This window comes from Styela clava, chromosome 6 (genome assembly GCF_964204865.1).
Source record: "Styela clava chromosome 6, kaStyClav1.hap1.2, whole genome shotgun sequence".
NCBI lineage: Eukaryota > Metazoa > Chordata > Ascidiacea > Stolidobranchia > Styelidae > Styela > Styela clava.
Window position 1 is genome coordinate 17,373,463 of NC_135255.1, and position 14,216 is coordinate 17,387,678.

The window sequence follows — 14,216 nt, forward strand, 5'->3', positions numbered from 1 at the left end:
ATCGGTACGCTACAGTCTGCACAGCAACAACAGTAATGAGAACGTGCTGATTGTTAATGTTCGTGTATTGTGCTGGATGACAGAACGCCAAAGTGGGACTGTCTCGCCTAAAACGGGACGTATGTAAGTAAGCCTATGTCCAACGAAACCATGTGATATTTTCAATATATTCATTTTGTACGAGGAAAATTCACGCGCCGAACAATACAGTCAGAGCTTATGTGAAACGATATGTATTCGCTCACAATGCCTATTTCTGATATCCCACTTATTACATTTTGAATGAAGCTTGATTTCATTGTTGTAACATGCCCTATATTAAAAATTTGATGCGAGCATGATTGTAGCATATCTGACATTATAAAAAGGTAGTTATTTTTCTCATGCGAGTTTGCTCTTAGGTTTAATGGTAGATATAATTCTAGAATAGAGAATATTAAGATATAATCACCTCGGCACAAAAACACAAATGTAATTATTTTGAGAGCATGTTTGCTTCTTTAGAATTTCTCCGCCGTTTCCTCAGTTGTCCCACTGTTTAATTAATGTATTTCCCGTTTTACGAATTTTAGAGTTACCTATTTTAAACCAACGTCGCAAGAGAAAAGCGAAAAAATGTTACAAATTGTCATTTAAAAATCGGTTCAATCTTTACTCGGTTTAAAATGATTGATTAATCAGCTGACAATAAAAATTGTGCAAAACCAGTGGAAAGTTAAAAGTTCGTTTCAGTTTGCTCATAATTGATCCAGGACTTTTAAAAAAGTCGCAAAAACACTGACTTTTGTATGTAATCGTGGTATAAATCTCAGCCCCGTATTGTTTTTGCACCAATGGCTGCCAAATGTTGTGATATCTTGTGTTCGATCCATGGTAACCTATCTTTAATGATAATAAAATTGAAGTCACATCTTTCGTTTTTTTAACAGCGAACGGACGTTTTAATTGCTCACGCATGGAAGAGTCACGTTTTATTGTATTCAATACTTTTGAAGGTTTATTTTTTGCGCGAGAAAGTTTGAAAGAAAGATGAATGAGTTGGAATAGCTTTATTTTTTTAGTTTAACAGTTTTAATTAACCGACAGAACCGGGTAGAATTAAATCATTAAAAAAAATTAAGCACGTGCTTAGAGCACCAAGGGGAGGAGGCAGCAGAAATTTGCATAGTGTTATTTTCAATAGTGCCTCAGTGTTTAATCAAATAGTTCGTGTTAGTCAGACGACTCAGACCTAGAATTTTTATTTTGATAGATAATATATTGTATCTTTCACTGAATGTCAATCCCACTTTGAATGGCAATATATATAGGGCGCCGAGTGCCTTTATAAAGCCGGTAGAGGTCAGTTTCCGATACTGAATCCACGACCATCACCAATGTTCATAATTATCATAGAAAAACTTTGATGATTATTGTTGATGGTTCAAAAATTTAAGGACTTGCCGCTAAGAGTTTCAACAGAAAGATGAGTGAATTGAAGGAGCTATATCTTTGTAAGTTTTACCGTAACATCATAATTTGTGATGAAAGGACAACCAGCTTTCGAATGAGGTTGCATAAAGATGAGAGGGAAGTGTAATATGTGCAATTGGAAAATATCTATTAGCTTTCGAGAAGCAATCACCGATCACCTGAAAACAAATTCAAGGATTTTTCGGCTTGTCCGCTTCACGTGTTTAGAATGACTTCATCTAACGCAGGGTCAGTCAACCTTTTTGGCCGAAGGGCCACATGTGGTTCACTAATATTTGCGCGGGCCACTTAACATGGTAGTTATGTTCTGGTTTTGCTACACTGACTACAGGTTAATGAAAAAACAACAATGCCCTCACACCAAACTTTCACGAATATTAGAACAATAAAACTGTTGTTTCCCAACCATTGATGGGGCGCCATCAGACAAGTTTCGCCAAAGACAAGCCAAGACGCTTAATCATTTTTATCACAGTCTTTAACAAACCAATGTTTCTAGTCGTACACTTGACAGGGACAATGGCCGCGAGCTCCAAGGTAATTTCATATCATCGTTTGAAAGGGACGGCAGAGCGCATCTCATGAAAATAAACAAATCGTTCGTATCACATCTTTGAATACTACATCACTCGAAAAATGGTTTTACTCAATTTTTTTTATTCAATTCTGAAATTCATCGCGAGCCACTCGAAATTCTTCTGCGGGTTGGACGATCTAACGCTTCAGTTGGTGGAAAAAAATGCATCACGTATTATTTATGACATCATATATCGTCACCATAGATTGAGCTTTCAATAAAAAAACGGTTACATTAAATTAATTGGCATGAACTAAAATGTCTTTGGGTCCTTATTTACTATATTGATTAGGACATTTTCGAAGTTTTTTTTGACTCGAAAAAGGTTCCGGCTGGATTGAGGAAAAATTATTTCATAACAGTTTGAAGAACCGCATTATGTGTTTGGTATGACGTCATATATCGTTCGCATGAGTTGAGCTTTCAACAAGAATATTGTTACATGTACTTCGTTAGCGTGGATTGATAGATTAAAATGACTATGGGTCGGTATTTACTATCTGGGCTATTATTGATTAAGTCGTGTTTTAAAGTTTTTCTTCTCCTGAAAAGGGCTTTGAGGAAGCATAGTATTCGCTACTTTTTAAGACTACTACTATAACCAAGTTTTTGGGGAGAGAGAAAGATTTATTGTTCGTCAATCAGAAAAACAAGCATTGCAACCTAATAAAAATTTTCAATAACGTATCCAAAGTTATTCGGTATAGACTGTGGAGAGCGATACGACCATACACAGCCATCAGATTCAGCTCCCTCCAAAAGACTGGAAATTTTTGTTTTGTTACATACCTTGTAAAAGTTTATACATTTTAATTTTAAATTGCGATTAGACGCATATGGGTTGGTGTATACTCAGTTCAGCCAACTCTAAAAATTTTTACTTCACTATTATATACGCCATCCTTACTTGTATGGCGGCTAGTATTCGTAGTATTGATTCAGATTTCCTGGAATTTATGCAAATATTCGATCATTTTGCGGCATTGGATCAATTAAGTCTGAACATAAGCGTTGCTACCGCGATTTGCAAATTGAGAAATCTAAAAATTGTTAAAATCCATCTGCAAGGATATGTCCTTGTATGCAAGGACCTGTCTGAGACATCCGCCTGGAGCTGACATAAGCAAACTACGGCCCGCGAGCCAAACCTGCCCGTTGGATAATTCAATCTGGCCCGCCTGATGCTGCCACAACAGAAGTAAAACCAAGTTTTGACGTTTCAACTAAAAAACAGCTCAATGAATTTGTTTAGAATGCGACTAAATATAGTTTTGGCACGAGGCTTATTCGCTTTCCACTTTTGCTTTTGTAACACTCTAAATAGTGTTCATAAAATGTAACTTTTTATGTCACACCTACATGCCCCGCCAGTCTAGGTGAGCAAAATTGTTGACCCCTGGTCGATAAAAAAACTGCCCACCCCTGTATCTGCGTGGATATGAGATCACCTGCGCATTCCTACTATAATTGCTTTTGGATTTGCACGAGACATCCACCTAAATAAAACAATACTAGTAACAGAAGTATCATGTACTCATTGTGCAAAAATGTTTCATTGTTACCTTTAGGAAGGACATTATCATTTTTCCTTCATTACTTGATTTTGTCCACCGGGAGATCACTATGGTTGATTTTAAATTGTCTGGCGAATAATTCTTGAGTTGTTAAAAGCGTCATGTGCTCTCATACGACAAGCATATTGTAATTAATTAATGATGATTCGATTTGACCGGGTTAGGGTTAGAAATGCAAATTGCGCTGAAAATTCATATTTTCAAATCATTTCCGAAGCCCAACTGAATATTTACTAATTTGTGATTTTGAAACGTGTCGGGTGTGTTTTCTCAAATCTCACATTTTTCGCATTATGGGTGGAGGCTTTGTACAAAATATCCCAAAAATCTTTTAACAACTGCTCATAAACAGATAAACAAACAACCGCTCGCGTTCAAGTAAACAACTGTAGATGTCAAACATACAGGTTTTTTAAAAAAAGTCACTATCAAATATTCATTTTTTTTACTCATAAGTATAAGTTTATTTCGACTCCTCAGATTAGTATAACAGGCAATAAAATGATTGATAAAAGCAAATAAATAAAAGCTGATTATGAAATCAGGAGAGCAAACAAAACCAACAAGGTTTGAAACGTACAGAATATACGATGGAAGGTTTTTCAGGAAGAAGTGTTCACTGCCCTAACATTCCACATTTAGTAAACTTCATTGAGAGTAAGTTAGTAAAATATCGCTGTAGCGTCGAAACGCAAGATAATTATGTCCTGAACAAATAAAGTACGAGCGTACAGCCAAGGATCAGAAAGGTTTACTTGTACAATTTTATTTCTTTCGACAATATATTACAATAATTTAAATCAGTATAAACAAATTACACTTCTATCTCTTAAGGTTAGTCGTTAGCTGTTAGCTAGCTGTCTCTTTTGTTTGATGAGATCATATTAATAAGGTTTCATATTTCAAACAGTCTTTGCTCGATACCTCTAGCAAAATCCATGTAAAATAGGGGTGATTCATCATATCACATGAGAATTATTCACTTGCGTGCAATATTTGGGTCGAATTCTTTTGCTAGAACTCTCTAGAATTTATAATATTTTATGACGTCAGAAATTATATTTAGCATTGATATAATCCATTCAAAATTATTGGTTAATTTGTTACAAGTATTGTACGCTAATCTTACATTTGCCCATGTTTCGGAGTTAATTTACTGATATAAGTCGAATAATACTTGGAGGTCTTCGAGTTATATATACAATATTGGGTCAAAATATGGACGTTGCAATACCACTCATTTTAATATTACTTTTGTACGTATGTTCAAATAAGCAGTGTCCAGAAAATTTCGCCCGATTTTACAGTAATAACAAGTGTAAAATTAAATATATTATATTGTATGATGAATGAGAACTACAAGCGCAAAAAGAACACAATAAAAATAATTTTATTAAGGAACAAAGACAAATAAATTATTAATTGTTATTACTATTATACCGAGTGAAATTTCCTGGACATCTATATATCCTAGTTTTATTGGAAACGATAAAATTTAGCAGTTATTTGAAAAATTATTTATATTGAGTATGTTATTTCGAGAGTTTTAGTGTTTTTCTGAGCTTGGTAGCATATGTACAATTTTATCGGTTTTTCACAAAGTAAATTTATTTCTTATGGTAGATGAATTTTATGTCTGAAGAGGTCTGACTTTGGTCAGACAAACGTTACAGAAATATATTTGTGTTACTGTGCAGCAATACTCATGACAGGGGTGTGCGACCTTTAATACAGGAAAGCCAGATACAAATAACTGGGTTTAACCACGGGTCGCACTTTATTTAACATAGGCATTCTAGTAGTTGCAAGCACAAAAATTTTGGTTATTGATCTCATGACATGTGTTTTCGCTTCGCACAAGCTTGCTGTTATGGCCTTGTGACATCATAGCCATATATAATGAATTGGACTCAAAGATAAGGTTTGCAACCCAAAGGAATTGGAATTTGGATTGGATTAAAATAAATTAATAGCTCGTTTCGGGGGTCGCACATCCTTCAAAATTGCCTCTTTTCCGCGGGCCCGCACAATTTTTTCTTGTGGGCCTAATTTGGCGAGCCGCAGGTTGCCTGACAATTACCAAACTATTTTATTACTGATTACAGAATAGTATATCTGTAGTAATTACCGATAACTTCTCGTCTCCAATGATTGGATAATTACACCCAAGAATGTTTCTCGCATTCAGAAATAAGATGAATAAATCTATGAAAAGTTTTGGAATTTCTGTAACGCTGGAATTAACGTTTATTATATTTTTATTTATTTTATCATGTAAGTATCAATTTATATTTCAACTGTTTGAATCGAATCCATACATCTGAAACAAATAACTGGATAACTAATTCCATACCCGATAACCGGTCGAGGGGCCATATGATTAAGCCGTCCAATCGACTTTCCTCTCTCTCTCGGCATTAATATAAAAATTCTATTGTATGACGTATTTTAATTGCTAGATTAGTAGTGGATTGGGTGTATTCAATTATATTTAATGATAAAAACTATAAGACGTGTAACTCATATAGCAAATCACCACGACCAGCGCTTACGTGAACCCCCTTACAGCAAAGAGTCCAAAAGTTCTCTCGCACATAATTATTCTTCCCGCGGGATTCGAACCTGCAAACAAAAAGTACTAATCCTATCGCTTAGCACGATGCCCCAAACGCCGAACCAAATGTTTTTTATAACTTTTATTTCTCTTTGTGCTCCAGACACTGAATCGACAATTTCTGAAAATCGCTGTGATACGACAACAACTCAAATATTTAAAACAAGTTGTGTCAATTGTTGGCAGAATAGGAAGGTAAGAATATAATGGGATAACTTCTGGCTGAGCAAAGTGAAGTGTTTATACACAAGAAACTGTATATACAGTTTTTGTTAATGTTTTGTTGGTTCTAGCCCTCTCCCCCCATATTACTAGCGACTGCCTATACGTCATCACAAAAATGTTGTGCCCCACACTTTCCTGATTTGTGCCCTAACTTAAAACAGTGGGGTACAAATGGTACAACTGTGGCAAAGTGGTACGACTGCAGAACAAGCGGAGAGCAAGTGTGTGAAGTAACTCACCATATTTTGGGACTCTATACCATGCTGGATTTCCAATCCATCGTTGTGAAGCTCTGGTATCTGAGTATATGACCTGTTTGAGGACTAATCTCCTTTCCGTTAGCTTTAACAAGTCCTATATAAACATGCAGTCTTCTTAGCTTTTAACCATTTTTTAACAAATACAGGTTGTAAGGCTTATTTATCATTTTATACTGTAGTTGGATGTAGCTATGCCATGATTATATATTCTCAATTACCGATTGAAGGCCTTCTCTGTAGCAGGCACATATTGCTGCCACTTAAGCAGGCTTCTTTCTTCCAACTAGGTATTCAATTTTTTAGGACAGTATTTTTTAACCAAATTCTGAATTGGAGTGTCCTGATTGTTTTTTTTTAAACTGTGACCCGTATGAAATATGACTGATATGGTTTGGGAAAAGCTTTAAATGCAAAAAAAATAGTTAGAGAGAAACTTTTGAACAATGTGAGACAATGCCATTGTGTTGTGTCTTGTGTCTGAATTGATGTTGATTTGAAATTCTAAAACTCTCACCTTTACCTCCGATCATAATAGATCAATATTTTTACTCCAATTTCACTTATGCGATAAAAATATTATCGAATGCATGCACCCAAAAACAGTGGTCAAATTGACTACTCTATATCGGACATGTGTAAACTACAGCCCGCGACCAAATTCGGCCTGTTGGGTATTTCAATATGTCCCGTCTGATGATGCCACAACCCAACTAAAACCAAATTTTGATGTTTTACTTGAGAAATTGATCAATGAATTTGTTCAGATTGCAATTAAATTTAGTTTTGGCACGAGGCTTATTGTTTTCCGCATTTACTTTTGTAACACTGTAAATATTGTTCATAAAATGTAACTTTTTACGTCACACTCACATGCCCCGCCAGGTGGCAAATTTCCTTGCCCACATTTGTTCTATATAATACTCAATCATATACTAAACTGTAGGTCGGTTGTCCAGGAAGTTCAAAAAAGTTATCAAGAGGGACAGGGGCAAGAGGATGTAAATATGAAGTACAAGTCGGAGAAAAAACAATGCCAGCAAGGGGATGCACTCATACATGCCAACAAACTGTGACAGTGGGCAAATGCTGTGCTGGTTATTGGGGTCAAGATTGCCAAGGTATGGAAAATATAATTGTATGAATATTTGGATTAGGATTTATAAATTCATCTTTAGGGAGACTGAAACTGATGAAACGGCCTAATGATATTCACTTTCATTTTCTATTTTTATTCATTCATTTCTTTCATTGTGTGCTAGTACCGGATGGGCCAATTACTTTTCTGAGTGGGCCAGTTACAGATAATAGACTTGATTGCTGAGACGAAGGCTCAAAACTCATTATGAAAAAATATGAATAAAAAAGTTCATTCACAAAGGCTGGTCTAACAGCTAGGCAGGCTAACGTTTATATAGTATTAAAAAGCACAATTTTACAATTGGGTCATTATGATGTTATTTTCATCGAAAATTTATATCCATAAAAACTATAATCGTAATTTTAGCAGACACAAGTGAAACACTTCGCTTGGCCGAATCCGGCCCGCGGGTCGTAATTTGCCCATATGCTTGAACCTGTCTGGGGTTTCGCTGCTCAATGACAAGTATTATTTTTTTCATGTCCCTTCACACTGAAGTGCTTTTTCTTATTTTATTCCACACTGTATATGTACATTTTCCTCTCACATAAGAGAAATTTTAAAAACATCAAACTCTATTTTCAGGTTGCCCCAAAGATAACAACGGAGTAATTTGTAGTGGGAAAGGTGTCTGCTCTGATGGAATCAGTGGAAATGGGACTTGTTCATGTCAAGGAAATTTAATTGGGTCAGTCTGTGAGAAATGCAGCCAACCGCAGTTCTACGGATCAACCTGTCAAAGCAGTGAGTATTATTCGTTTTTGACTCCTGTAGTATGTGTACCAGGTTGGGGTTAGGCCCTAATTTCATACTGATTTTCCTTATTTTAGTTCTATTACGAGTTCGGGGACTGTCTGTGTTAGCCAAGTGAATATACCCCTGCCCATCTGCACATAGGCTTCAGTCTCTTTACACAACTTGATGTAAAGTAGGCGAACAAAATTAGTTACCTCCATATCGGAACACATACTTCTGGAGCACCCATCTTTGACTAATTTGCATAATCAGACATTGATGTGTGAAGTGCTACTTTGTTTTAGAACAATCTTTCTGTTCTGGGATTGCCTACCCACATCATCCAGAAACTATGTAATGTGGTTTAATCGCAAGGTCTTTAACCTTCAAGCATAAAACTTCTGTGCTCGATTCCATCTATACTGCTTTCCTATAATTCTTTAAATTCTGGCTCCTTAGAGGAAATTTTTAGGGCTGGGCTGGGTATTTCAAATCGAATATTTGAATCGAATAGTAAATTATTCGAATCGCCACCATCTTGTTTTTTTCTTCCGCCAATGGTAGAGGTGAATTCCTTAAATTTTGTCTTATTGAAACCATATTTTTCAACGAAATTCTTACATATGACTATTTTATTCAATGAGTTATTGATAAAACGTGTTTCGTATTGCGTGTTAAACGCTCAGCAATCTGTCTGAGTGATGTATTCTATGTTTTCAGTAACTCATTTGTTGACAATATCAATAACAATAACATGTCGCATACAATTATATATTCAAGTATTCAAGATTCGATTCGAAAAAAGTATTCAATTCGATTCTGAAATCATCAGGTATTCGAAAATGCCCAGCCCTAGACACTTATGTGTGTATCTAGTTGCTTTTGCTTTGGAAATCCCTCTGGTTTGGCTCAGGTGGGAAAGGGGTAAAATTTTTGCACATTGTAATTGCACAGAGATTTTAAAATTTATATAATTTGCATGTCCCAAATTACTGTTGTGTTTGCGGATTTTTCAAATTTGTATCATGCTTTTTATATCCTAAAATTATACACTATCATAGTGTTAAAAATTAAAACTTTTTACACCCTTCACCTTTTTAATGGTTTTGATGCTAAGTAAGCTTGATTAAGTTTGAATTTTATTAATGTGAATGTGGGTCAAAAAATCCCTCACGTTTCAATTTAATTACTTAAAATGAGGGAAGTTTTTTGCTTCCCCTGTATATATAATTTCCTCAAATCATGAAAATCAAACTGATTATGATAAAAAATTTTGTTTCATTTCTGATTGAAATTGATTTGCATGTTTAATTTCTACAGCATGTTCATGTGTTCATGGTACCTGTGACAATGGAGTTGCAGGATCAGGTGCATGCTTTTGTGCTGATGGATATGGCGGAAAACTATGTGATAAAGGTAAATTGAGTTCAAATGGAACAATTGATTTATAATGTCAAAAACTAAGGGAGATGATTCTCAAAGCATCCAAGCTATTCAGTGTTTTCGTTAGGATTTAGTTTCCTATTGGTCGGTGTTTGAAACTCTGGGACACACACTTGACATCTGGTTATTCGCGTGAGTTTGCATGTTCGAATCTCATGGGGTCTATGTGCGAGAGGATTGTCGTAACAGGGTGATTCACGTAACGGCTGGTCAGATACATATTCCTCCACTGCCAAATCTATGTATTTGAAAAAAATGACTGATTAACTATTCTAATACCCAACACGGATTGACAACCGATTGATGGAACAGGCTTCACTGTGTGATTGAGCCATCTCATCACCTTCCCTCTCTTCTTGGGATAAATTGAAAACACTACCCCGAAAAACCTATTCTTCTTTTATTACTTTAGCTGTCACTAAGTATCATCATTGGCATTGTTCATTACCTTGAGTGAGTTTGCACTTCTTAATACTTTTTCACTCTCAAACGGTGGGCGCGCCCCACAAGGGGGACATGGACAATTTAATTTTTCGAGGAGGCGTGAAGCTAATTAAAAATAAAATTCTTTGTTAGATTTGATAGTGCCCGCCTTATTTTGGATATTTACGTTTTAAAACTTTTTATTTATTTTCGTATTTACTTCCATTCACTCATTCTCTACATCAGGGGTTCTCAACCTGGGGTTCGCGAACCCCCAGGGGTTCACGAGAAGATTTCCAGGGGTACTTGGATAACAGTCGAGTTTTCGTGTGTTGCTTTTTTCAATATCCTTTAACAAAGAAAATAACTACAAGAGGAAAATATTTGCCAATTTGAAACTCGGCGTACATTTTCCCTGATCTTGCGTTGTTGTGCTGCTCCAACAGATGACCAATATTTTATATTTTACTCACAGAGCACAGTGAAGAAGACATTTTCAGAGTTTCGTCGAACCCACCATGACACCTGGCATCAGGACAAACTGAAATTTACTTCTGACCAACTTTCTATTTTAACCGATTTACTCGTTTCACCTTGTTATTATGCATGATTTCATTCTTTTAGCTTTTTCTCTTCATTTATATTCAAACAAGCCCTACATGGATTGGTAACCGGACGAGAGGTCGTGATCCGTCATGTGATCAAAGCCGTCTTATCGACTTTTCTCTTCTCCAGGATAAATATACAAACTCTATCCCAAACTTTATAACCATCCAAGTAATTTACCGGTCGTTTTAAATTGGTGATTACGAGTTATTGTATCCAAAATGGTTCATTTGAATAATCATATATTATTGATAATTTAAATATTGTGCTATAATTGGGATTTCACTTTGTGAATGTGGATATGCACCAATCAGTAATATCACATCACTTATTCTTAGTCTAAACACTAAATTTGATGGAACATTTTGAATTTAAGTTGTAACTATACAGGGTGTCCTTGAAGTCTATTTACAATTTTGTTATGAAGTCAGTTCTTTATATATCTTAACCAGGTTTGTTGTATTTTAATCAGTAATTATTTAAGTATTTTTACTTCATTTAATACATCTGTGAGAGACAAAACAATATATGGTATCGATAATTCCCTTTGGAATTTAAAAAAAATTCAAGGCTTTATGAGCACCCTATATTATGTTCCCCTATAACAGTGCTAATGAATATTGAATAATATTATATTACAACACATGAGATTGGACTGGGCATTTTCGAATAGTTGACGATTCCAGAATCGACTCGAATGTTTTTTTTTCGAATCGTATCTCCAATACTTCGAAGGTTTGTAATTGTATATGATTTTTTATTGTTATGGGTCTCCCAACCACATAAATTACCGAAAACATAGAATTCATCACTCAGTCAGTTCTCTTTGCTGTCAGTGATGTGACTTCACAATTCCTACTTTCAAAGATGAATATCATCAACTATTAGGAAAATGATCAGAACAAAATGTCCACTATGCTTACTGAGTAAGCTGTTATATTTTATAACTCGTTATTCCAGCGTTCAGTGACTGAAAGCACTAATGATAATAATAGTTTGTACAAGTTATACTTGATCATACAATTGTTTTTCATAAGTAATCAGATAAGGATATAGCAAAATCTTATTTATTACTTCTGTACTCCTGTAGTATGTTTACCATGTTAGGGTTAGGCCTTAATTTTATTCCGACTCTCCTTATTTTAGTTCTATTACGAGTTCGGGACTGTTTGTGTTAGCTAAATGAATATAGGAGGTACAGGCCCATAGGTTTCAGTCCCTTTACACAACATGATGTAAAGTAGGCAAACTAATTTGGATAACCTCATATTGGTACTCACTTCTAGAGCGCCATTGTTTCTACTCATATCTTGTCACATGTGTATTTATATTGGCTCTTTCAGAGACTGTGTTACTTCTAATTCTACTTGGTGATGAAAATATTTTGTCGGATCATGAAACAATTTCTCTTTTTAACGTAATCAGATAAAATGCATAGAAATATCTTTGGTATAGTGCTTTCAGTTATATTTTGGTCATAAGCTTATTTGTCTTTGCTCGTTTTCTCTCCGAATAAGAAGTAGAAGCAAACTTAATTGACAGTATTTGTGAAATATATCTTGCTGGTTTTAAGTATTGGTCGTTTTATATATAGAACGGGGGAAATGAATCCGAATGAATTTTATTGCTTTCAATAAAGTACAAAATCTCGATTAAAGTGACAATACAAAGGTGACCTTTGCTTCCCTTTTTTTGATGATGGTTAGATTTTTATAGTTTACGCGAAGTCTCTGATGAAGGAGCAAGTTTAATTGACATGATAGGAATTTGTGGGATTCGTCTTACGGCAGTTTAGGCGATCGCCAATCACTAACGATGCAACCGTGCATGCTCGGCGGTTGACGCATCGTGCTTAGCGTTGGGAATAAGTTTTCCATTGCACCTCCGATTATGCCGCGTGAAGATCGATGAGTAAGTGCGATTGTCCATGCCCATGCTTCCGAAACAAATGCTTCCGGAACAAATAGTCCATGCTTCCGAAACAAATAATTGTGACCGATCCCGTATCCGCCTCGTCTTCTCCCCGGGTGGATATCCTGTCTGTAACTATCGACTTGTTTGTTATTCCCCATCTTTTAGAGGAGACCCTAGTTTTTCACATAATTGAGACGAATATCGACTTTTGATTCTCTATCATGATATGAAATATTGCGGTTGTGTTTGTGATTTAATTAAAGAAATCTGGTTTAATTGATTGTTTGTGCTCTGGTATTTTTTTTCATACGAAACGCGTAACTTTGTTGCATTCTTCTCGGGTCGTGAGCCAATTACGACCCGCGTAACGATTAAAAAGGATCCGCCGAACTTTAGTGAAATAAGTACAATTGTTCCGTCTTTATCACATTTTGAGCACGTGTATATTCGTAACACTTCTGGCCCGCGAAAGCCCCACTTCTAATTTTGGCCGCCGGTCAATCAACTTTGAAAAACACTGCTTAAACGAAACACTCCGGTTGAAAAAAATTCTCGATTTTATAGACATAAACAATTGCCTTGGTGAACAAATAATTGCGTTAGCACACTTGTTAATTAAACAAACAATATAAGGTCAAAGCAGAAAGCGTTGTAAACATTCCATAGATAACCTCGGCGGTGTGGCTTAACGGGCTAAGCGTTAGGAATACGCTCGCCACCGCACCTCTAATTACTCTGCGTGGGTTCGCAGGTTCGAATCCCATGCAGGGATGGTTATGTGCTAGAGGATTGCTGGACTCCTCGCCGTCGTTGGGTGGTTCACGTAACCGCTGGTCGGTTACGGCTTCCTCCACCACCAAGTCCATGCTTCCGAAAACAAACAATACAGTAAAACTAATCTCATACCCGACTTGGAATGGTAACCGGACGAGAGGCCGTGGTTCGCCATATGGATAAGCCGTCTTATGGGCTTTCCTCTCCCCCGGGATAAATATGTAAATCCTATCCTATCCATATCCACATAAACAGATTTATTATTTTGTCAACCAAAAAAAAAAACAGTTATCAATACACAAAAAAAATTGCTTTGGTATTGACGGGAGGGAGTGGGAGGTCAACCCCCACCCTATTTTCGGAAGTGATTAAGTTTCACACTGAAGATGACTATTAGAAAAGTTGGTCTGTCTAATAATACTTTAAAAAAATCGATGTAATCTCAGAAAACTATTGAGGG

At 35.9% G+C, this 14,216-nt stretch overlaps 1 protein-coding gene across 2 annotated transcripts; it reads left to right on the plus strand.

Annotated features, from left to right (window-relative positions):
* The first annotated feature begins 5,733 nt into the window (after positions 1 to 5,733).
* On the plus strand, positions 5,734 to 12,741 carry LOC120331842 (stabilin-2-like). Of its 2 annotated transcripts, XM_039399009.2 has the most exons (6): positions 5,734 to 5,898; positions 6,342 to 6,433; positions 7,667 to 7,841; positions 8,447 to 8,605; positions 9,917 to 10,012; positions 10,938 to 12,741. In XM_039399009.2, the coding sequence occupies exons 1-6, from the start codon at positions 5,796 to 5,798 to the stop codon at positions 10,982 to 10,984; spliced, it is 672 nt and encodes a 223-aa protein (XP_039254943.1). In that variant the 5' UTR covers positions 5,734 to 5,795; the 3' UTR covers positions 10,985 to 12,741. The 2 variants fall into 2 exon arrangements, with proteins under 2 accessions (XP_039254943.1, XP_039254944.1); XM_039399010.2 differs by lacking the exon at positions 9,917 to 10,012.
* The last annotated feature ends 1,475 nt before the right edge of the window (positions 12,742 to 14,216 follow it).